Raw genomic sequence first — 25,467 nt, 5'->3', positions numbered from 1 at the left:
AGCCTTGGTGGCTCTCAGGCCAGACCCATTTAAAACAGCTTTTCCTTGCCAAAGCTTTAGAGGAGCAAAATCTCTAGAACTCAGAGAGCTGCCAAAGTGATATGAGTCAGAAATAATTTCAAATTCCCATTAAAAAAGCCTCTATAACAGAGATGCTACGTGGACACCAGTGCTGCCTGGTTTGCCACCTGTCCTCTGGTCACTGCAGTGACCTGCAGAATTCCCAGGGCTCTGTGCCAGAGCCAAATGCCTCCTTCAAGCTCTTTCAACATCTCCGGGGTACTTCACCCTCTCCCCGTGCCACAAAGAGATCAGGAACTGCTCAAATTAAATTCATTTATTAATGGAATGGTTTTAGTAGACCAAAATTGATTTGGATGAAAGGAATGCTTGTCCTTCATGGCTGCCAGAAAAAGTAAATATTGTCTACAGACATTACACAGCTTTCTTTTAACCAAAATTAAATACGGTCCGGAGCAAAGCAAGCAATCTGTAGAATTGTATTGTTATGCTGCTGTTACAAACTATTTACATTGGATAAAAACCAGGTGTCTCAAAGCCAGCTATAACCCTAGTTGATTACTGTTGTGATCCTGTGTGTGTGTCTTGCCCTCATCTCCCCTTTTTGCTATCAGATATAAATCAGGCATTAGCAAGGTTAAAAAAAGTGAGTGATCCTAAAACAATCACAGAACAAGCAGCAGAGACAGAGAGCAAGTGTTCCTCCCCACCACCCAGCACTGCTCTGTCACATTCCTTCGAGATTTAAGAAGGAGTTTAACCCCTCCCTGAAGCTCTTCCCACATCCAGCCATCTGTCTCTTCAATCAACTTACTTTCAGTGCCAGGAATCCCCAGGCAGGTGATCCCTGGTAGGAGAATATACATTTTAAAGATACGTATTTCAAAGGAGCACGTTTTCCTCTAGCAGTGCTGTGTGCTGTCCCTGCATGTTCACAGTAAAACCACGTCAAATAAATATTTGAGGCAATCAGCACAGTGAGTCCAGTTTCACTTTCCAAACGGAAAGTGGCGTGTCTGCTTTCAGTGGTGGCATCAGGCAGAGGTTTAACACAAACCCAATTTTGCTAAGTCATGACCGGGAACAAAGAAATCCTGCCTAATTACAAAATACTTGATTAACAACTCAGCCAAAGGGGTTGATTTACTGTACACCAAAGCTATTTGCTGAAATAGGACTGAAAAGGAAACAATCCTGAAAAGGGCTTCACTTCTGGTTTCACAGCAGACATACAGCACAGAAGGCATGTTCTTTTTCAGTTTGCAGAAAAAGGATTATTCAGAATAGTTTGTCCATCCAATCAAACATTACTCTGCTGTAACAACATCGTTCTCAGTTCCCTCTCTCTTTGGTCCTCCTGCCTGTATTTCTCCTCCAGCTTTTGCTTTTCAGAGTCCATACTGTAAAAAGTAGAATCTGTGCTTCTCCTGATCTTCTCAAACTGACTGAAATCCGCCACATACTTTCCATTTGGAGAGAGGGAAACCACAGGCACAAACTCGTAGCCCCAGTGGATCTCCTCGGGGACGTAGGAAGTCCTGCTCTGGCAGACAGCACTGGTGGACTCCACTGTGGCATTCAGGAGCACCACGAGCTCAAAGTCCTTCTCCTTGAGGTTTTGAGGTGTGAGGTCTCTCAGAGGGCTGCTTTCATCCAAAATGTGGTAGAAGGTTAAAGGCAAAATGAGAAATGGACTCTCCGAAGAGGAGTCAACATTGAATTTGACACTGGCTTGGTTCAGCAGAATCCTCTCCCCTTCCTTGGTTTCGTAGGTCTGAAGAAGCTTCCCAGAGAGCTGACACTGTATCAGGAGGCTCTTCCTCATGTTTGCCACTCTGATCACCAGGCAAAGCTCCCCGTTGTGTTTGGTGATGACAGCACAGTGGCTGAATTTAATCGTCTCTGCCCTTTTTTTCGGCCTGGCGATCTTGGCCAGGAAGGTACCTGTGATGAAGATCTCAATGAGGGTGGTGATGACCAGCTGGGCCACAAGCAAGAAAATGGCGTGGGGACACTCCTCAGTGATGAAACGAAATCCATAGCCAATGGTTGTCTGGGACTCCAGGGAGAAGAGGAACGCCCCAGTCAGGGAATCCACATTCTTCACGCACGGCTCCCGCTTCGGGGAGAACTTGTTCATCTCCAAGTCGCCATGAAGGAAGGCGATGGCGTAGTAGATCACCCCAAAGAGGAACCAGGTCATGACAAAAGTAGCAGCAAACAGGGTGAGCTTGTACCTCCACTTCATGTCTATGACTGTGGTCCACAGATCCTGCAGGTAGAGCAGGTAGATGCCGTCAACTTTGTCTATCCTGACGTTGCTGTGGCCACTCTTGGACATCACGCGGGGTTTGTGCGCCTTGAGCATGGCGCTGTCGATGCCGCCATTGACCAGGGGCACGCGGGACATGTTGATCTTTGTGGGCTCCATCCTCACTGCTTCAGTCCTGGGGAGAGAAGAAAAGAAAGCTTGCTGCTTAATGAAGCCAGAGCTGACACTGAGGAGTATTTGAAAATGTTGATGGAGAGAAGCACAAACATCATCTAGACACAGCAGCAGTGAATAAAAACAGCTGGTATATAAAGTTACCACCGTACAGTATCTGACATCACAAATAATTTGATAGTCTTTTTTTTTTTTTTCCAGGAAAAAAAAAATCATTCTTTGATTCTGGTGCCTGCCAAGTACGGAGAAGTTGGTTTCTTTTATGATAGCCTGCAAAAGAAATTTGTCAAAGCTGAAATTTTATATCAGTACTTTATTTCTGTAAAAGGCATTAAATATATTTTTTTTCCTTACGTTTCTCTAGAGAAGAGGCTCTTTTTGATTAGTGAGCAGGTTTTCTTTAATGCCCTGAAGAGAGACATCTGATCAGAATTAAAGTCGCTGGGTTCAGAACGCAGATCCAGCTCACCACCTCTGTCCCTTCCTGCGACAGAGGCAGAATGAGCCAGACCAGCTTTCACTGGGAACAATTAACTTCCACAAGTGATTTACTCAGTCGGATCTGGCTCTTTGTGACGGACCTACAACCAACCTAGAGGGAAACAAAGCAGACCTGAGCACATCAAAGGCAAGGTCTGGAATATTTACACCTGGGTGCAACACTCTGAAGCTGTCTGCACTGGACAGCACTCCCACATTTTAAGCTGTCTGAGGGGAAAAAAAAAAAATAAAAAAAGAAAGTAATTCACAAAGTCAGCATTCTAAACGTGGGCCCTGACCTGTGCGACCCCAGCAATCATTGGAGCACCCAACTCCTGGATTTGTTTACTGGGCACCAGTCTGGATGGAGAGGGAGAGTGCGGGCACCCAGGGCTGGGCAGAGCCCCCGTGGTGAGGCAGAGCCCTGCCCGTGCCAGCTGGAGGAGGCACGGAGCAGGACCCGGCTCACAGGACCAGACAGAGATTACGTAGAGCAAGGACAGTGCATGTTATAGTCGTTCCCAACAACAAAACTTCCTGCTGACAAAAGCAACAAAGAAAAAAAACATCCCATGCATCCTTTGTGCTTTGGCAGGTCTCACAAAAAGGCATTGTTTTGTCCCATTGTTTTCCTCAAAAAAGAGCCTCCAAGTCAGTGATTAGTTTTTGCCAACTTCTGGAAAAAAAAAAAGAAAAGGAAAAAAAAAATAATGTCTTCCTTATAGCTACTTAAAAGAATTTTGCAGGAAGTACAAGATATATTTGTGGGACACACATGTGCCAGCCCAGGACATCAGCATAATTGCTCACTGAAGTACCTTTCCTGTTATGTCAATTAAGGAGAATTTTTGTTTGTGACTGTACTCATCACACTGTTGCAGGTTTTCTGGGAAAGGGTAATTAAACTTAGCCCTTATTAACAACTGTAGCTCATTCCAGTTTTGGTTTAATCACCAACATTTCTCTTCCACAGCTCTGAATCATTGCCACAGATATATATTTATGTAAGAAAGGAGTGCATCCATGATCCCAGTAGGAGATTCCTTATGTGACAGTCAAATCAACACACAGAGCGCAGCATGTCCGGATAATAAACAGGAAAAAACCTTCAAGTGATCTGGAAAAGAACAACGGGAGGAAATGTGGGGGCTGGGAGGGGTAGGGCTGGGAAGGACTGCACATGCAACTGCTCTTCAAGCCAACCCAAACCCAGCACTGCTGTCAGGGGGAGGTAAATATGTGCAGCCTCTAAAGGGAAACCTTTCAGCAAGTGCATGTTCCTTAGGGAAGAGGCTCCATTGCCCCACACCAAGCCTCTCCCTGGATAGGACATGGATTTAAAACATGCCCAAAGTCTTTCCTGAAATCAGTACACCTCTCCCTCTCAAGCACACTTCCCCTTAGACTTCACTTGCACACTGTCAGAACGAGTTTCCCTGCCACAAGGGGGTATTTGGGATCGATGCTCCAGTGTTGGAGGCACATCCCCATGCCACCCCTTACTCAGCCTACCTGGACAGGTGCTCCTGGGAGCAATTCCCAGGGCTGACAGCTCCTCCTCCCCTGGAGGTCACAGGGATGGGGACAGCCAAGGCTCCACCTTCCCTCCTTGGATCTCCAGCTGGTGGGTTTGGGCTGGAGGGACAGGGACAGCACTTGCAGGGTGTGTGAAGGTCAGAGTTACCTGTCCAAGGTCAGGGATGGCCCAAGGACACTCAGCTTTCCACACTCACCATGGCTGTGCCACACCCAGGAGACCCCGGATCCTGCAGCAGGGAGGGATGTGTGGGACATGTGTGTGTGGGATGCAGTGTTAACAACAGTTACAAAACCATGGAATGGTTTGGGTTGGAATGGAAGTTAAAACCATCCAGTGCCACCCCTGCCATGGGCAGGGACACCTTCCACTGTCCCAGGTTGCTCCAAGCCCCAGTGTCCAACCTGGCCTTACCCTGGGCACAGCTTCCCTGGAAAACCCATGTCAGGGCCTGCCCACCCTCCCAGGGAAGGAAAAGATTCATCCCTCCCAAGGGTCTGCTAAGAGTCCTTGCCCTCTCTCTGCTCTGCCCTGGAATTGGTTGTTCCCTGTCCAAGAGCCCCAAATGAACAGAATCCTGAAACTGCAGCAGCCTCCCACATTTCCAGACCTGCTGAAGGACAGCACCACAGACACAACACCAAAATGCCATGGCAGAAGAGTTCCCCCCAAAAGATGGGAATTTTCAAGGAATTTTCAAGGCACAGTCTCTTCCCTGGGTTGCACCAACAGAGAGTAAACAGCTGTAAAATTTGCCATTTCAGGTTTTAAGCTGAGAAGTGAAGCTTTGGTGCAGCCCTGGACAAGTCTGGCACACTCCAGGCTGCTCCAGCTCACAGCCAAGGCTGTTCCTCACTGTCCATCTCCCCTGTCCCATGTGTAATATTGAGCCCCACATGTGGCAGAGCAGGAAATTTTGGAGTCTGCTATAGGTGAAAGAGGCTTTTTCAGAGCTCCCTCATCATCTTTTTTGTCCTCCCTTGATTTGTGACAAAGTTACTCAGCTTCACAGCCACTTCCTGACATGGATCCCAGCCAAATCCTGGTGCTTTTTTTGGTGGCAGTGGTTTTTTTGTGTTGATTTGCTTCCTCTTTTCTTTTTTCTTTTTTACTTCTTTTTTTTTTTTTTTCTACATCACTCTTTCCTGTGTGATCCTGAATTCCTCTAGTGCTCTTTTCCTCCCCAGGGAAATTCCTCTTGGTTTCCTTTCCCTGCAGAAATACTTCCCTTCTCTGTCACAGTGACATGGGAAGAGAAGATCTGTCACACTGCCTCTGCTCCCTTCCTTTATCACTGGCAGCAGCCAGCAGCAATCACTTGGGGGAAGAAACTCTGATGAAACCATCAGTAGAAAAAAGAAAAAAAGGGCTTCAGAGGATTCTCTCCTGCCCCCACTTCCCCACTGCTTCCTGAGTGAAGTGACCGCTATAATATCCCAAAATGAATTATTTATGGATATCTGTATGTGTAAAAAAAACCACATTATAGCACCTGCATTGCTATTTCCCATCTTATAGAGGCACCTCACACTCTCTGCCCTGACAATCAAATCCAGCACCTCAGCCAAAATACTTTGGTTTGTTTGGTTTATGCTCACTCTAAATCACAAAGCACATCTACCACAATAAGTTAACATGAACAAACAAGCTTAAATAATAAGAGTAATATACATTTTTAAATTAAAAGAACAATTTCTGTCTGTTCCCTAACTGATTTTACACTGATAAATTACTTTTTATTGCTGTAAATCAAAGTGGAGCTGCAAATAAAACTGAGCTGAAGCAGAGTTAAGGAAACACACTTTAAGAGGGAAGAAAATGAAATTGTCTCAGGCTTGTCGAGCATTCCAATGCCCTCTGAATTACCTCCTTTCCTCACCAGCCCTTTTGGAGCAGCCAAAGGAGACTCCACGTTCAGCGCAGACAAGGTCAATAACACACAGATTTACATACCAAGCCACCAAGCATGAATACCTTGCCATTAAGGTAATTCCAGCAGCCAGGGATCTAACCAGCACATTGCCACTGCTTCCAGGGAGCACATTATCAGGGAGCCGGGGCCAGCCTGCGCACACACAAAAATGCTCCTCTTGCATGGAGCCAGGTTTGCTTGTGCAAGATCCCTCTTGGCAGACACAAGTGATTAAAAGCCTACAGGAGCATGACTTGTTCGAAGGGCCTCAGCTGTTTTCCTTTATTTTCTTTTTCCCCAGTCAGACGTGGCTTTGCCACTGGAGCAAATCCTCACGCATGCTTCGCTGCCACTCCGATACGGGGGCAGAACTTGAGCTGTTTTTTCAAGCAGCACAAAAAACCATTAGCAGGCTTGGCAACGAAAAAATGGAAAGCCAGGGGTGAGGAAAGAAAACACTGAGGAGGACTGCATAACCTTCAGATCTTTCCTAGGTCTGATGTGGTTCAGTAGGTTACAAAAGTGCCTCCTGAATTCTCAGTGCTCTGCGTAGCATGAACATCCTCCTCCCTCTGGGCTGTGCACCAGGTTATGCTGTGCAACTGTCAACCAGCAAAATCCTCCTCAGTGGCTGAGCTGTGGAATTCAGAGGAGTGGAGGGAGGGAAAGAGAGGCTTGGAAAAGGGTGCTTCGCCTCTGGCACAGCCACACGGCTGGACACTGCTACCCTGGGCTCCAAAAGGAGCCCTTCAGTGCTAGGACTCACCAGGGAGTGGTGACAGACAAGCTTGAAAAGCTGAACTTACACTTTTTTGGCTTTTATCACAAAAAGACTGAGGCAAGAGAACCGTAAATACAGCCTCAAGTCAAAATGAGCTCCCAAAGCTGTGTCTCCAGCTGCCACCTTGGAGCCACCCATCACACAGAGAAGCCCTGGGAGTGGTCACTCTTCCCAGTTTGGGAGTGGTCACTCTTCCCAGTTTGGGTACCAGGAGCAGGTGGAAGCAGGGGCACGTCCTGGGCCAGCACAGGGAGGGCTGAGGGGTGCACTGGTAAAGCCAGAGATGGGTTTTACATCACTCACAGCAGGGCCAGGGCAACAACCATTCACAGAGCAGAGGTAAGGAAGCAAAAACCCAAATCCATCTGTCTCTACCTGCTGGGCATGGAAGATGAATAAAGCTGGAGAAGTCTCGTGTGTGTTGTTTCTGAGGGAGATTTGTCCAGGAATGTTGTTGTTCCCCAGGACAGGGTGCAAGGCTTTGCAGTAATTATGGATTTACACAGAGGAGCCTTTGGAACTACACTGATGCAAAGAAATAGAAAAATAACCAAGAAGGCACAATGGAGGCAGAAGATTACTCAAAGCTTATTCAGTTAATGGAGAAGCTCCCAGTGATTCCCAAGGCCTCCAAGGGGAGAAAAAGCACATCCTGCAAGGTTGTGAGCAGTTAACACACTGCAAGTGAGCATCCACCCTCCCAAAATCCTGCCCTCCAGCTTCTGCCCTGGGCTCTGGGGATGAGCAGGGGCTTGGCCATGCACATCCTTCAAGTACACAAAAGTGTTCTTTCAGGAAGAAATTAATAAACTCCCCACATCATGAAGCTCTACTTTTTGTGCTCAGCAATATGGTTTATGCACAGCTGGGAAAAAAAAAAAAAGACAGAAAGGTTCCCCAGAAACCTGTCATGCTTTTTTAATTTTTTTTTTTTTTTACAAATGGCTTTTCAGCAGCAGTGCAGTACAAAATACTTTAGAATGCCTCCCTGGCTGGCACATTGTTGCTCCAAAATCTTTTCAAACACTGGGAGAGCACAGCTAAGCATTTAGAACCTGCCCATGCTGTGATGCTCTTCCCACCCACAAACCCTTTCCTCATTCTTGCTGTGCAAACCATCCCTGGCTCTTTCTACACAGACAAGTCTGAACAGACTCCTGGGATCTTGCCCTCTCTGTTTCTGGGAAGTTGGGTGCCAGAGCTGCTCTGCAAGGCTGAAAGGGACATTTACTGTTGCATTTTGCTTATCGAGCTCCCACCCTGCACTTCCACTTTAGTTACATCTCAGGCTGATGTGGGAGCATCAAACATCTCAGCACAGAGAAGGAACTAAGGTGGGGCAGAAGAGGAGTGATGCCCTATCCCAGCTGAGCTTAGCAGCCACTACAAAGCCAGGACTAAACTTTCAGAGAGCTCAATGCCAACTGCTGTCCTGTTTTGCAGTCACTGCCACTATTTCTTCACTCTCCCCTTCCAGGATGACCCTGGGGACTTCCAACAGCTAAATCCAGTCATTCTTCCTCCCTGGAGGTATTTCTCTTTACCCCAAGGGGTATCTCACTATCCTGCTTTCCCTAATTTTGTTTTGTATCCCCTTCCCACTCTCTGAATCAAAAGCTCCAAACCAAGAGTGCTTACCCCACCTCAAGAGAAGTGTGTAGCTGACTGCATAATGCTTTATGTTCAGCAAAAATCCCCCTGTAGGTTCACACCACCTATTCCTGACCTCTCCATCACATCAGAGAGTCATGGAATCACAGAAGGGTTTGGTTGGAAGGGACCTTAAAGGTCATCTCATTCCAATCCCCTGCCACAGGCAGCAACAACTCTGTTTTCAGTGGTTTCAAACTTTGCAAAGCTTTGTTTAGTGCAAGGTGTCCTCTCCCCCTCTTCCCAGCCCCTTATCAGTCAGAAATGTGGAAACAAAGCCTCAGACTCAAAGAGGAGTCTCAGGCTCACCTCCAAGGTTCAGATTTGGGAACACAAGTGGCAGCAGCCACACGGCTTGAGGAGCAGGAGGGAGGTGGAGAAGGAGAGCAGGGGATGTGCTGGGAGAAGATTGAAGACAAGCCAAGGAAAGCCTCATTTTTTGGCTCTTCCTGCTTAGACACAAGATCAATTAATCCATGTGGTGCTTTGTGGCATGCCTGAACGCAGAGCTCCTGGGCATCCAGCAGGGTGAGGGTCAGGGATGGAGACACCTGTGCACATTCCAGCATGAAACAGGAGCTAGGCAGGGATTTTCTGCAGAATAGTTTTGCACTTAGTCAACTCAGGCCTACCTAAGTCCTTCCTAAGTACTTAAATCCTTTTTGGGGAACGGGCCCTTGGCCAGCCAGCTGCTCTGGCTGCTGGGAGAGTGTTTTCACATGGCTTCTGCTGCCTTCCCCATCCCAGAGTGGGGACAGGCCACCTCTCTGGAGCACAGCTCCCAGGGAAAAGGCACCCAGAGAGGCTGGTGCTGCCTTTTTTTGTCTGATTCCAGGGCTGGGCTCAAGGTGGGTGAGTTGTTTGCCCCAAAGGCATGTTTTCCCTTGATTTCTGCCTCTTTGGATACTGCCTGGTATAAATTACCTGGCTGAAATCCTCCTGCACGAGTTCATGTGCCAAGAGTTTAATGGTTTTGTACCCAAATCAGGGGTGTCTGTGTTTCCTTTCAGTATTCTGGTCACAGCGTGGCAGCTTTAATAGGGAGATAGAAAATAATTAGTCTGAAGCCACTTACTGCTGAAGTTATGTTGGAGAAAGTTCAAGGGGAAGGGAATTCCCTCCCAGGTCAGCAGGAGAACAAAGGGATTGGACTGGGCTGCTGCAAGGGAAACCCTATAGGAGCCTTCCAGTTCCTAAAGTGGGCTGGAGAGGGACTTTCCATAAGAACAGGGCATGACAGGACAAGGGGGAAGCCTTAAGCTGAAGGAGGGCAGGGTTAGATGTAAGGAAAGAACTGTTCCTGGACAGGTGGGGAAGGTGTCCCTGCCATGGCAGGGGGTGGGATGAGATGGTTTTAGGTCCCTTCCAACCCAAACCATTCCATGATTCCATGATAAGCTTGCTGGGACTGTCATTCCCTGCTCACCAGAGGCTGGCTGTGCGCTTGCTTTCCTTCCTTCACAGCAGATAAAGGACAGCACCTTGTTTTTAACCTCCCAGTACTCACCCATCACTTCATCACTTTGAATAATAGCAATAACAATAATAAAGTCAAATTCAGAGCAACTGATTTGCCAGTCTGCAGCTGGTTTGAAATTTGCTGCATCTGTTTCAAAGCTGAAGAGGGGTTAGTGGAACAGAAAACTGCTCTTCTTTCTTTTCTTTTTTGCTTGCCTTTTCCCTCCAAATTCATTTCTTGGCCTAATAAAAATCTGGTTTTGTTTAAAAACAAGCAAGCAAACAAATGCAAAAACAGACGCTTCCTCTGGATTTTTAATTTCAGTTGTCAGCAGGTGGTTGAAAATGAAGAGGAGCGTGCCAAGTCATGGCAGGGAGAAAAGTTAGGGCTTTGCTGGTCGTTCAAAAATTTGGATAAAACAGCTGCAGGCTGCCTTCCCCAGGGCTGCTGCTTCTCCCTGACTCTCAGCTGAGACAGGGAAGACATTTATCAGGCATCAGTGGGGCATTTCAGACCAGTCAGAGCAGGCAATATACAGTGGGTTTTGCTCCTCTTTATTTTTTTCATGTCAGGTGCCCCAAACCCAACAAGACCTCAGGTTGCAACACTCCAAGAGCATCATCTCCTACCTGTATCCCACCCCTACCAGGAAAGGAACACATCCTGGGGCTCAGCAGCTCTCTTTTTAATTACAATTTGTGGTGCCAGTCGGTTGCGGTTTGTCCCAGTCAAGTTGGGGTTTGTTTTTAATTAGTCACTGCACACCAGGGCTCTCTCAGAGCTGGGTGGAGGTGTGGCCGTGGGGGTGAGGCTCCCTGCAGGGTGCTGGGGCAGAGTTTTTGCTCTGCTTTCTCCCCATAAATCCCATTTCCAGTAAATCACAGCTCTCTTTTAGCCCGTGCCACGAGCTCATTAAGAACTGCTTTCATACCCTGTGAGTACCCCGCAAATATTATGTACACATACTCTGCAGAGATAAACCTGCTCATCATTTTCCATTCTCTGTGCAGCCACTAAATCTCCACACTGAAATGTCAGGCTATGAGAAGAGTTTTCCACCAAAAAAAAAAATTTAAATTCCTGTGCCTTTTAAATATCTAAAAACCTTTATAGTATTGAAAGTAGTGGTAGGGTGCAAAAGGCCATGAAGCTGGTAAGGGGAAAAAAAAATATTTAAAGGTCTGTATATTGGTAACCTTCTTTTCATCTATTCCTAATGTGGACAAAATCAAATCTAACTGGGGAAACAGCACACCTTTACCCAACAGGAAGGTGGATGCTGTTACTGGAGTAAAGTTTTTCCTAAAAAAAAAAAATCCTGGATCCTTTTAGCCTGTTTGTTGTAGCTGATTTGTGCTGCCTTATGTAGGCAGAGCAGTGATAAACACAGAGTAACCAGCTAAATAATCCAAATTTTTGTCATCTCTGCATGGCCAGGACACAGCAGTGAATTTGGAGGGATGTCTGCCATCATACAAAGCACGTTTCCAAGAAAGAAGGATGGGTTTGTCAGGGTTTCATCTTAAAACTTGTTGCAAGCTGATTTTCTCAGGAAGTTATTTGGTTATGAAGAATTGCCCTGCCTGTGTGAACAAGTTCACGCTGTGGAAAATGTTTTCAAAAAGAGACTCTTCTCTCATGCTGGCAAAATGCAGCCTGTGAGACAAAGTACCCACTTCTCTCACCCAAACCTAAATTGTTTTTACATTGGATGTCTCTCTCTTGTAGGCAAAGCACAGATGATGTTACTGGCACATGTAACTGACTTATTTTTTGATAATTAATTGCTTTACAGTGAATTACAGCAATTGTGGACAATATTCTCTTTGAGGGGCACAACCTCTTCAAAAATGTTCATTCCTACCCCATTTTCTCTGCACTACAAAGATTTCAAATTGCATAAAGCACCCATTTCCCTGGATTGTCAAGGTCTGATAACTGGAGAAAAAGCTCTACTTCATCACAAACAAATGTTTGGAAGCTGCTTCACCTAAACAAAACTTATACATTTTTAAATTCTGGAAAGAAAATTCAGTAGTGTCCAATGCATTCAGGATGTGATATTTCATTTGCACATAAGTGCAAACATTTATGTGCACTTACATAGAAGTCAGAGATTTATTAAAATACTTTATTGAAATACTTTTATTAAAATTTAAAGGTATCTCTTAAATATTATTATTAATTATTTTAAAGTATTTATTAAAGTACTTTTCAATTAAAATATCATTCCATGGTGAGTCAGCTCAGCTGGTTGGAGTCTGGTGCTAAAAACACCAAGGTTGGGGGTTCAATCCCTGGATGGGTCATTATCTTAAAAATTGGGTTTGATGTCCTTGTGGGACCCTTCCAACCCAGAAGATTCTGTGATTCTGTGATTCCCAGTTCTGTAAAGCACAAGCAGTTGCAAACCTAAAACGTTGATGTGGGAGATTCTGCCCCATCTAAAGTCACTTGTGGATGCATCTTCTTCCACACACATCCCACTTTGGGCCATTATTTCCCTGAATAAAGTCTCTGGATCTTGAAATAAAATAATGTCCTCAAATGCCCAGTCTTGGACACATCCACAAGGACCAGGAACCACCACCTGGGGCTGTGCTCTCAGAGCCAAGCCTTTTGCAAAAACACCTCCCAAAGGTGTGCTGGGGTCACCCTGGAGCTCACACACCCTGTCCCCATCCCTGTCCCCGCTCCTGTCCCAACCCTGCTGCCCCTCACAAGCTCCCATCTTGGCCAGAAATGGTCATGGGGCTCCTCTAAAGCACCAAAATTCTGGGCTGATGTACAAACCAGGGCCTTTCACCTGCTTCCCTGAAGTGGTCAGGCGAGAATTAAAGATATCAGTGACACTGCCCCATTGGTGTAGGGTTACTGATCCTCAGTGCTGCCCAAAAGTTTGGTTTCAAGGCAGCTTTCTCTCTCCTTTTTTTTTTTTTTTTTTAAATTTAATTTTGCTCCTGACCAATCCATGGATGTGGTTAATTTAAGGTTTAAAAGGCTTTTGCTCACACATACACACACACCCATATATGTTTTCCACTGAAGTCTGTGCTTTTTCCTAGACCCACCCAAATTCCAGTACATAGCTCACTTGTGTGCCAAGCTTCCCTACTCTCCTTGCAATGAGTGGAAAAATGCCATTTTTTCCACTTCTGCACATTTTAGGGGGGGAACCATGTGGAGGAGCAGGGAGAATTTAGTTATACCTGTGTTTTCAGAGCAGAAATAGGAAAGAACCTCAGTGTTGTCCATGGGGATGCTTTCTTCCTAGGGTTCATGAGGTTCTGAGCCCCTGTGCTTGCTTGGGACTCTGAGCAGGAATTGTGGAGTGCCAAGGAGATTTAAAAATGAATAACTGTGAAGCAAAAGTAGCTGCTGGTTGGTAAAATTCCATTCTGTTCATACGAAGTACTTAACACTCCTGAATGTTCTGGTATTTTAGGTGAGGGCTGAGAGAAAATCAAAGATTAATGGTGAGAAACATTGGGGAGTTTCGAGTGGAAACAACTTCAGTCGTGTCCTTTAACAGGGTATTTTGGGCTACCAGCAAATTCATGGAATCCCAGAATGATTTGGGTGGGAAGGGACCTTAAAGATCATCCATGCCATGGGCAGGGACACCTTCCACTACTCCAGGTTGCTCCAAACCCTGTCCAACTTGCATTTGAACTTGGGGAAAGCTGGTGGACCAAGGCCTGTAACAACACACGAGCTCCATCCAAAGCCTCTTCCATTTCCCTGGCCTCCATGGGGATTCTCTGATGCCTGGTAAAGGCTGGTCCCCCTTGATTTCCTCTTCTCAGGAAAGGCATTAATAAATCCTCTCTGACTTACAGAGCTCCCTGTTTTCATGGAACTTGTTGGAACATAATTTCTGAAGCCTCTGTCCACCTGCCAAGCCAAGCTGAAATTAGCCCATGGATTTAAAGACGTGGGCTGGTTTGTATCCCTTCACTCTTAGGTGATGGAAATTAAAATAGGCCAGGTTAATTATTTATCCTTTCCATTAGCAACATGCTAACATTGTACAGGAGCTTATTGTCACTCATATATCTGCAAAAATTGGAATAAAAATTGGTATTTTTTTTAAGAAGAAGCTGTTTCCTGAGTTTCTTGACTGGGAGGTTACACAGCCCTGCTCTGTTGTGTCTTCCAGATAAACTCCCAAGGAATCAGAGGGAAAAGAATCTTTGTTTTCCTCATTGCTTTCCCAAATTGCTTGATCCCTGCCAATTTCCATGACACAGACCCCTCAGTCAGCTGCAGAGACTGCGGCTTCAGAAAGGGAGGAAATAGCATGAAAGTACTGGTGCACATCAATGTTTTTGGATTTTCTCACCAAACCAGAAATAACAAAACAAAATTTAAAAAAAAGCAAAAAAAAAAAAAAAAGTTTCAACTTTTCTGGTAAAATGATAAAAATAACCAAAAAAAAAACCAAAAAAAAACCAAAACAAAAAAAAAAACCACAAAACACAAAAAGGTCATTCTGCCTGTTTGTTCAAACCAAAACTAAGCCTTTCCTTTTGAGATTTGCACAGATGTGTGTGTGTGCCTCATTTAAATCAGGTGAGGAACGAAACATTCCTTGGAGTGACAGATTGTGACATCTTGCTTCCACAAAGCCAAAATACAATTTTTTTACTGTTCAAAATTGTGTTTGTTTTTTTTTTTTTTTCCATCTAAACCTTCATTTTCAGCCCATAAGGCTTCTGGCTCAAAAGTCTCAGCCAACTGCAAGGACCACGTGGGTTGGTCTGGTGGCAAGTGACACTTGGAGGGACACAGCCTGTCCTGGTTGTTGGGATCTGGGAACACAACTACAATTCCCTCCTCCCTGTTCTTTTCCTCACAGTTTCTTAGGAACCTCCATAAAAGCAGTGATAATGTGCCCAAACAAGAGAAAAATCTCACGCTGCTTTTCAAAGCCCCTGCGTTTCCTTACCCTCAAAGGAGCCTGATTTCCTGATTTATTTACACATCCCTTATCTTTATGGCTGCTCCTTTATGATCCCATGTCATCTCCAAAGCTCCTGCAATCTTTTACAGTTGGGAAGGTCCAGCTTTGATCACTAGAGTCATCAGGCTGAATAGAACATTGTTCCTGCTCCGCCGAGAATTTTTTCCGACTGCGCTCAGGACACCGCAAACTTATTTTTACAACGCTCAGCAGCTCCTCTACCTTATTTTTCTGTGAGTTTTACAGATGCCGTGGGTTTCAGGAGGCACTTTGATGTTTTCCAAGCTGCCTGATTTATGAGAACAAAAAATACCACCGTTCCCCAATTATTTTCTGTCGCCTTGTAATAAGGCTCGATGCATCAATGGAAATTCAGTCTAGGCAGAAAGAATAACTGGGGAATGAGGAAATCAACTGTATCTCCCACAAGAGGTCATTCTTCCAGTGGAAAAATCAACCTTTTTGATCTCTAACCCTCTGTACTTTTCCTGTAATATTTAATAAAGCCTCCATTTTCATTGGAAAATACACTTGATGGGAAATGTGTAACTGCTAGACCTTTCTGTGTTATTTTAGTGCTGTTTATATTCTATTTTAGTGCTGTTTGAACAGAATTCATATTTTGTAGGTAAGTGCTGAAGATAAGTGGTTGCAAAAAACAGCTGAGCAGGGCTCAGCATTGAATAGCTCCAATGGCAGCAGATTTCAGAAGGAATTAAGGTCATGGCATTGCTGAAAGTCCAGGGACTGTCACTCCACCAGCCAGGTGGCAGCTCAATGGCAAAGCAGAAAACTCCTCCATTCCCTGTTCTGTTGACATTCTGTTAAACCCAGCCTTTCCCAAAGTAAAAGCTCTTTCTGAAAAGCTGTTCTCCTGCTCCCTTTGCTGCACAGCTCAGACTTCTGGTCTGCAGGCAGCTTGGTGCCACAACATCTCCAAAATCCACCTTTTCTTCCAGTCCAGGTTTTCAGTTTATTAATTAACATTTCCCAACAGTCCTGCTCACAGTTCTTCTCATCTGACCCACCCAAAAATTCTGGGATAAAAAAAAAATCTTATTTCTTTTCTGCTATTTTGACCACTTTAATTTCTTCCTCATTAATTCAGACACATCTTTCACTTCTTTATACCCCTAAAGGTCACAGTCTAACCTTTCCACAGCTGCTGCCATGACCCCCATAGCTCTGCTTTCTTCTGCTCTTTGTTGGCATCTCATTCCTCTTTGTCCTCAAATCAATCCCTGGGTTTTTTGTTTTTTTTTTTTTTGCTCCTTTCCTGGTTTAGACTTCTCCCATTCCACAATAGCTTCCCATGTGACATAAATAAAATTCCCACATCCTGAAAATCCACCTGTGTGAGATACAACTTCCACAAGCTTCTCCCCATCATTGTGTTCACCTACAAAGTCCCTCCTGTGTGTCCTTCACTGTTGGACCTGAAATAATTTACAGCAGATCCAAAGTTTTCCTCTTTGTTCATCTAACTGCAAAGTGTGTTGAGGACCTGCTGTGCTGTGAGAAATAATTTGTTCTGACTGTAGGCTATGTTCAGCATCAGCATGGATAATAAGTGATTTATTTCTTTGGAAGCACTCATTTTCCCAGGATAGAAACCTGGGATACCTTGAGGGATGGATGTGCCCATCTTCTTGCAGTGCCTGATTACCTGAGACCAGGTGCTGAACTTTTAGACAGCTGAAATTGTCTTTTCCTTACAGCTCTATAGCAAGGTCAGAGCTTTTGAAAGCTGCCAAGTTTATTTATTCCATGAAAATCAACTGTTGCAGTGCATGTGGAGGTACCCCTCTCCTCCTGGAAGGATGAAAATTACACATGTTAATTACCTGGTACAGGTGTGCATTTGAAGTTGGAATATCCTAAATAAATACAGGTCAGTCTGAGTTGTACTGCAGAAGCCTTTCAGGTGAAATCCTATGGGAAGTGCTGTGCTGTGTGGGATCGCAGGTGAGATCACACACCATGATGTGCCCTGTCCATCACACACATGGTTTAGTTGTTGGAAAAAATGCAAATTATGCCCTGAACATTATGAACAAGTTTCTTAAATAAAAAAAAACCCATCTAAGAATTTAAAATAGGGTGTAGGATATGTCTGCTCTGTTTTAAAAGTTCTTGCCTGTGACATTCCCTGTCACAAGTCAGCTTGGTTATCCCTGCCAACACAGAAACTGTCACAACCACCCTCACCAAAATATGGATTAATCAATCCTGAAGGTTTAAAAGGCTCCCTCATCTGTGATCACAGAATCCCAGAATCACCAGGTTGGAAGAGCCCTTCAGGATTATCCAGTGCCAGCCCAGCCCCACCAGCATCACCCCAAACCCTGTCCCCAGGGGCCACATCCAGACTCCTCCTGAACACTCCCACAGACAGGGGCTCCAAACCTCCCTGGGCAGCTCATCCCAAGGCCTGACCACTCTGCCAGGGAAATTTTCTTTCCCAGTCTCCAACCTGAGCCTCCCCTGGTGCAATTTGAGGCCATTTCCTCTCCTCCTTTCCTTTGGGACAAGGCAGCAGAGCCCGACCCCCCCGGCTGTCCCCTCCTGGCAGGAGCTGTGCAGAGCCATGGGAGAATGAAGATGAAAGTTCCTGGCTGTAGCAGACACGTTCAGGATTTCAAACTCCCTGAAAAACCCCAATTTAACTGTCTGGAAACTGTAGATGGAGAGAACAGACGGAGGTTTAAAACAAGCCTGGATGTGGCACTGGGTGCCAAGGTTGAGTTGAGGTGTTTGGGCTGGGTTGGACTCGATGGTCTTGAAGGTCTCTTCCAACCCAGTGATTCTGGGATTCTGTGAAAATATGAACAACCCACATCCTACACCTCTGTCACTGCTGCTTCTTTCAAAGGTTCCCCTTTTCATGGTGGGATTTCAAATCCTCCTCTCCTTTTCACCGTGGTCCACCTGCCATTTATTAGCAAGATGGGAGCCAGTGATCAGTCGATGAAGAGCAAAAAGCTGAACCAGAATTATTTGGTGGCAAAATATATAACAATAATATAATTAAATAATATAATTATATATTAAATAATAATAATAATAATAATAATAACAATAACAACAACGACAAAACAACAACAACAACAAAACAACAATAATAATAATAATAATAATAATAATAATTATTATTATTATTATTATTATTATTATTATTGTAGTGCCTCAGGCTGAGCAAAGGTGAAGATCAGGAGCAATTTCCATTAATTTCTGTTAAGCAACTAGAGTTTTAAGAACTCAAATAAGCAAATTCTTGTCCACTGTTTCATTTTGAGGCTGGGGAATGAGGATCTGGTCGCTCTTCCAGTTTTTTTTTGCAGATTTCACTCTAAATATTTCAGCTGATGTAGAAAAGTGCTTAAATCAAAGTTTCTTGTGAGAACAGAAAGGTTGTTACTGGTTTCTAAGGCATTTTCAGTATTTATGTGATGTTTTGGGTGATGAACAAATTTCTTGTGTTTCTCTGCATTTCTTGTGATTGTAAAGCAATCACAGACAAAAGCTTTACCTTGATGATATAATCATTACTTATAAAATCTAAACAAGCATTGGAGCATTTAAAGCCATGGTGTCCTCTCAAACATTTTCACTCTTTATCAACCAAAAATACCCCTGCAAAGGCAGAACCATACACTGAGCTACAGCAGAAGGATAAATCACTGGGGTTGCGCCACTGAGATGTGTCTTTTTGCATTTCTGCACAAAAAAAAAACAAATAAGTTTTCTTAAAATAAGATTTTATGTTCCAGACCTTAAAAAAAGGCAGAGAGATTTACTACCAATAAGTATTATTTTGAGTCATGATCAAGTCACAGGTTTGGGTATTTTATTCTGACAAGAAAAGAAGTAAATGCTAAATTTTGTATTTTTTGTTCAAAAATAGAGTTAAATTGAATCCATTTTTGTTTCAAAATTATATATTTAAGGTTCAGTTCCTTTTTTTTTTTTTTGATGGTTTTGAGTTTCTTTGGATAATTTGTGTGGATTTTTTTGACTGCAACAACAGAACAGAGTAGGAAAGTACTTCAAGGACCAGGAAGCCCAACAGACTCCCTTACAACAATTAATTTCTGTCTATTCTTAGGGAAAATAGAGTTTTAATCTAAAAATACTAAGATGGGAACAGTCCAGAGATCAACTACCTAGTGCCACTAATTGTGCCAGTCAACCAAACTCAATGTAGGGCTAAAATAAAATGTTGACTTAAAAGGTTTTCTGGTTTTCATTCTTTTTTGTGAGAAAGTTTTGCCATTTGCACGAGGAAATGAATCAGGATTGCAACTCCAACACCTCCTCCCTGATGCTGATACACTTTCGGTCTTCTCTGAAAATCAAAGTCTGTTTGCTTGGGTGAGAGGGTTCAGGAAAGAACAGCTGCCATGTAAGTGTCAGGGTGGGCAGCCTGGAGTGGCTCATTACTGAGCAGAAAACAAGGGGGAAACTTTGGGGAAATTTCACAGACAAGGTCAGAAAAATCACAAAAACATTTGTCTGCTTGCCATTTTCCTTGGGAAATTAAAAATGAAATTAAAATCATTTAACCAGGAAAATTTATACACTGGTTAAAATGTAGACCTCTATTTTATCCTATTTATACTGGTTATTTTATTTTATTTGTATCTATATTATTATATGCTTTTGTGAGGCTGTGTAATTCTAGAGAGGAAAAGGGGAAATTATGATCATGATATATTTTACACTTTTCTCTTCATCAGTTTGTGCTAAGAATACTTTAAAGTCATCTAAGTAGGTGCATTGTTATACATGTTCCTTCCCTACAACTTTATGGTAATATATTGAACAGATAACCATTTTTATCATATATTCTCAGTGCAAAAGTCCTACCTTTAGATAAGGAAAAGTTCATGATGCGAAACCAGATTGAACCAGATTGAACCAACAGTGAAACCCCTCAGTTAAAACAATGGAGATTAAATTAATCTGATCCGGTTGTACTATTGTCCCAGTCAAAATTTCTTTTATTTTATGATTTTTGAGTCATGACAAAGAGAAGGTGCCTCTCTGAGCACAGACAAATCCAGCTGAGGATCTCCATGAGAAAAACCAACCGGAAAGGAGCCAAATATGATTTCAGATGGGACCAACCCTTGTCCCAGCATTTAACTTTCACCAGAGGCAGCAGAAGCTTTACAGAAGGTTCTGCTGGAAGATGAAATTTGCCAAATCCCTTTTTCCCCAGTGGGTGTAAAGAACTGCAGAGGTCCCAAAACTCTGCAGATTTATCCCAGAACTGCAGGATTATCCCAAGAATCCCTCCTCATGTCCAAGCAATATTTGTCCAGTGAAGGGTGACAATACCTAAAGCTTCACTCCTGTCATGTCTCGTTCCCTTTCTGCATGGCCACGACCTCTGCCTTGCTGTGAACCCCAGGGTGTGCTGGCCACACAAAGACAATTTCCTGCCCTGGTCAGACAGGACACTTTCCTGCTCTTGGGAGGAGGCAGAGATGCTCTGGTTTGTGATGGATCCATGTGCATTTGACAGCACAGCACAGACAGGCAGAGAGTGAGCAGGAGTTTCAGTTCATGCACAGCCAGTCCTTGGGAGCTGCTTCTTCCCTGCTGACTCCAGGAACATGCACATGATTTTTGCCAAATTCTTGGCCACGTTAACACCAAACTCTTTACCATATTACCACCAAGTTCTTATCACCAAGCTTTTTTTCCACGTTAACACCAAGCCCTCTACCCTATTACCACCAAGTTCTTTTCCATATTAACACGAAGCTCTTTGCCACATTAACACCAAACTCTTTACCATTTTGCCACCAAGCCCTTTACCACATTAACATCAAGTTATTTGCCACTTTAACATCAAGTTCTTTACCATATTAACACCAACTTCTTTGCCATATTAACATCAATTTCCTTGCCATATTAACACCAAAATCTTTCCCATATTAACACCAAACCCTTTGCCATATTAACACCAAGTTCTTGACCATATTAACACCAAGTTCTTTATCATATTACCACCAAGCCCTTTACTGCTTTAACATCAAGTTATTTGCCACTTTCACATCAAGTTCTTTACCATATTAACACCAAGCTCTTTGCCACATTAATATCAATTTCCTTGCCATATTAACACCAAACTCTTTCCCATATTAACACCAAACCCTTTGCCATATTAACACCAAGTTCTTTACCATATTAACACCAAACCCTTTGCCGTATTAACGGCCAGTTCCTTGCCATATTAACACCAAACTCATTCCCATATTAACACCAAGTTCTTTCCCATATTAACACCAAGTTCTTTGCCATATTAACACCAAGCTCTTTATCATATTACCACCAAGCCCTTTACCGCATTAACATCAAGTTATTTGCCACTTTGACACCAAGTTCTTTACCATATTAACACCAAACTCTTTCCCATATTAGCACCAAACTCTTTCCCATATTAGCACCAAACTCTTTACCATATTAACATCAAATTCTTTGCCACTTTATACCATATTAACATCAAGTTTTTTGCCACTTTATACCATATTAACATCAAGTTCTTTACCACATCAACACCAAACTCTTTACCACATTAACACCTCGTTCTTGAACACCTAGCTCTTTGCCATATTAACTCCAAGCCCTTTGCCATACTAACAAACACATCCAAACACACTGAATGCTGAAATGATGCTCAAGCCTGTAATAACTCACTCAAGTAATTCATGATTTCTCTCACCCCAAGGGGCCAAGGACAGCTCAGCTTTCAGATATTTAGCATTTAGTAAATTCCTTCCTGGTAAATTAACAAAGTTGATTTTAACTGTTTCATACAATATTCATCAATAAGTTTTAAAATCTTCATACACATATAAGGTGCCTCTAATAGTAAAGACTTTTCCCTCCATCAAACAAACAAATAAAAAAGGCATCACCCCAAAACCTGCCTTGTTTTACCTTGAGGAAAAGTGAATCAAAATTTATTTCAAAATGCTGTGAGCTTCAGCATGTAAAACAGTAACAATTCTGTTTTTCTTGGTCTTTCCCAGCCTTGGTCTCCACCTGTTCCCAAAGAACACAGCCTGTCTCTGTGGACTGTGTGTCTGAGGAGAGGGAAACAGGACAGGAGGCAGAAATAATATTCCAGGCAGCTTTAATGAAATCTGGATAAATCAATAAAAAATTCCGCTGCAATCAGGGCTGTGGGCTAATGGCTTGTTTGCTTCATTGCATGAGGAGCAAGGATAAAAAAGAAATATTTGCTTTCATTTGAAATGCTATAAAAAGTAACAGACTGAATTACTGTATATATGTTGGAAGACTGAAGCCCAAATCATCTGCTGCTGTTTTTGTCTCTAGGCCATGCCTCATTTACTGGGATGAAATTCCTGGGGAAGTTTTTGGTCTGGTCTACAACTCTGCTTTATAAAAGTGATGCCAGTTTTTTCTGTACAAGCAGCACTGAGTTACACTCCAGGCTTGCTTCCTCCCTCCTGTTATTAGGGAGTGCAGGGAGCATTGTGACATTTTACAACCAGGGAAATAAGACATTTCTTTAGCAGCAAATCTTCTCCTTCCCTCTCAATTAAAAAAAATCACAAGAAAACACAGACTTAGTAGGTAAATACACGGGCTCTGTGATCAGAAAGACCCTGGAAATGCCTCTAAATACAATATGGGAGGGAACAAGGTTAGTTAAAAAGTGCTGTGGATACTCCTGGTTCACAAAGGAAAGCCAGCTTTGTTCCTCTTCACAACCAGCACCTCATGGAGAAAAAGAGATTTTATCTGTAACTCTCACTGCAGCACGATCCCAGAGTGAAAATTAAAAGGGAGGCAGTAGAAAATAGAGGGGAATTTGCACCACGGGCTTTGATTGTGATTGTGAGGAAAAGCCAGAGCTGTCGAAAACAAGTTGTGTGAAGACACAGGCAAAAGTTGGAAGACAATGCCTGAAGTTCTCCAACTCAGACAAGTTTACATTCTTTACACCTTCCACAAAAAACTGACATTCTCTTTTCTTATACACAAAGGTAAAAGGGACAGGAGAAAGTTCCAGGCAGGTTTTCCCACCACGCCAATGAAAACTGATTTCTGCACTGGTAAAAAGAGCAAGAGCTGGCTGAAAGTTCTGATTCCAACACTCTAAACAGCACTCTGTATTTCTACAGGCAAAAAATCCTGGCAGGCAAACAGGGGCAACGACAGGTTCAGCATCTGTCCCCCTCCCCAATATACAAAAATCTCAGCCCCATGCATTACAAACCCCACATTTCAGTGCTTTACATCAGTGTGAAGACCAAACCGTGACAGCTTTTGTTTAATTGCGGAACTGCCTCTATGTCAAAATCCAGAAAAAGGCACAATTTTATAAACATTTTTTCTCTTACACACAGTTTCTAAATCCTTAAACTACCAAAATATAGAAAAAATAGGAACAGCACCTACTCCTTAGCTTCCAGCTCCACACAGCTCCCAAAGCACTGCTAAGCATGTATGGATTTTTGACAAATACCTCTTACCTGTAAAAGAGCAATGTTCAGATTCCTTACTAGATGTTATCGTCATGACAAGTCAAACAATCTTTTTTTATAGAAGGTTGGGCGGCTTTTCAATAAAGCATGTGTGCATTAAAAAAAAAAAGGCAGAAAAAAAAAAATCCAGCAGAAAACAAACCCCTCAGAGAGTCTCCCTTCCCTCGCTGTCAGTCAAAAACAAGTTGAAATAAGCCTGTGTTGGAATTACCTGAATAAAGAAACTGGAGAGAGGGAGGGAGGAGAGGGAGGGAGGAAGGGAGGGAGGGAGAAAGAGACAAAAAAAAAAAAAAGAAAAAAAAAGAAAAAGAGTCCAAGAGGAGACTCAGTGATGTCAGCAGTGTGTGTTAAGGAAATCTACAGCTGAGCCCAGCAAACTTTATAACTGCACAGCTATCAACACCCAGTTACGTGGTAAGCAAATACCTGCTTCAGAGGAAACAGATCTACTTCTAAAGAAGTCAGTTAATCTTTGAAGAAACATCAGCCAGGCTGATCAAAGTCCCTGAAAGGCCTTATTTCCTAAATAAATAAGGTTATGAGTGGTTGTATAAAGCTAAGAAAAGAGGAAGAAGGATAAAAAGTCAACGTTATCAATTACCCCTTTCCTGCCGGCAAAAGGGAGATTGAAACTCATCTGAAATGAATTCTAAATTCAGGTTATGGTTGTCACACACTGAGCTGCAGCAGCTGAAATCCCTGACCACCAAATTTTCCAATGTGTTTATCCAAACACTCCTTTCCTTTGATGGCTTTTTCTGGGTTTGCCTGGGCGCCTTTCTGCTTTTGTCTCCCAGTTGCAGAGAGCACAGGCAGGGATGATTTGAGCAGGATGGAGTCAGGTACCTTGAAGACAGGGTTTAGAGCCTGTGCTCTGTCATTGGTACCACGCTGGAATTTGATGGGATTCCCTGGGAATGCAAACAGCAGCAGGGAAAGGGAAGTTGCTGCAGCACTGGAAAGGCTCATGTGATGCCCTTGGATCTGTAATTCTGATGTCCTTATACTGTAATTCCTGGGAATTCCAAATCCCAGCAAGCTACTCCAGGACAGGATAGCTCAGCATCACCTGCAGGCACATCCCACAGTGCCTGGATAACTTCCTTCCCTTTCCCTTGGGAGAAGGAGCACATCAAACATTGGGATGAGTCCTTCACCAACCAAATTCATCCCACCCCAAATTCTCAGGGAACACACCAGCCAGAGCCAAATCCCTGTTAAACAGGGATCTAAATGCCATTAACAGTTATTAATAATGCCGTGATATGTGACCAGAGGAAAGCAGGAGCTGGAATTCTGCTGTCAAGTGCAGCATTCAGGCAGTGCCAGTAGGCAGCAGCTGTTTTGCATTTAAAAGGGCAACACTTAGAGGTGATTTTTTTTCCACTTTGCCAGAGACTAAAGAATTTCACAGGACTTGGATTGTTCCCCGAATCCATGAACCTGTTGCACTGGTGTCTCTTTCTCTATATTTACTATGAGGGAGATGGCAACAGCTATAAATATATTTATATTTATATATTAAAATGCTTGTGAAGGTCTTTTCCTGCTTTCAGTTGAGCTGTTCTGTTTGCAGAGCTTCATCATGGGATGAAGCACCTATACCAGGATTTCTCTTTCACTATCCAGTTAAATTATGTTTAGCTGGGATTATACATAATTAAAATTTTCCAATTAAACCTTTCCCCTTCTT

The 25,467-nt window shown here is 43.4% G+C and overlaps 1 protein-coding gene across 6 annotated transcripts; it reads right to left on the bottom strand.

The window, feature by feature from the left end:
• Positions 1 to 322: 322 nt before the first annotated feature.
• On the bottom strand, positions 323 to 24,240 carry KCNJ15 (potassium inwardly rectifying channel subfamily J member 15). Of its 6 annotated transcripts, XM_068179535.1 has the most exons (3): positions 23,986 to 24,240; positions 23,689 to 23,762; positions 323 to 2,468 (listed from the first exon to the last, which is right to left on the bottom strand). In XM_068179535.1, exon 3 carries the CDS (start codon positions 2,450 to 2,452, stop codon positions 1,322 to 1,324), a length of 1,131 nt encoding a protein of 376 aa, XP_068035636.1. In that variant the 5' UTR covers positions 2,453 to 2,468; positions 23,689 to 23,762; positions 23,986 to 24,240; the 3' UTR covers positions 323 to 1,321. The 6 variants fall into 6 exon arrangements, with proteins under 6 accessions (XP_068035636.1, XP_068035638.1, XP_068035635.1 ...); XM_068179537.1 differs by lacking the exon at positions 23,689 to 23,762; XM_068179534.1 differs by lacking the exons at positions 23,689 to 23,762; positions 23,986 to 24,240 and adding an exon at positions 23,763 to 23,926.
• Between the last annotated feature and the right edge of the window lie 1,227 nt (positions 24,241 to 25,467).

This window comes from Anomalospiza imberbis, chromosome 2 (assembly GCF_031753505.1).
Source record: "Anomalospiza imberbis isolate Cuckoo-Finch-1a 21T00152 chromosome 2, ASM3175350v1, whole genome shotgun sequence".
NCBI classification, from domain to species: Eukaryota; Metazoa; Chordata; class Aves; order Passeriformes; family Viduidae; genus Anomalospiza; species Anomalospiza imberbis.
Note: the sequence above shows the minus strand (reverse complement) of the source record. Positions and strands in the feature narration are given on the sequence as shown.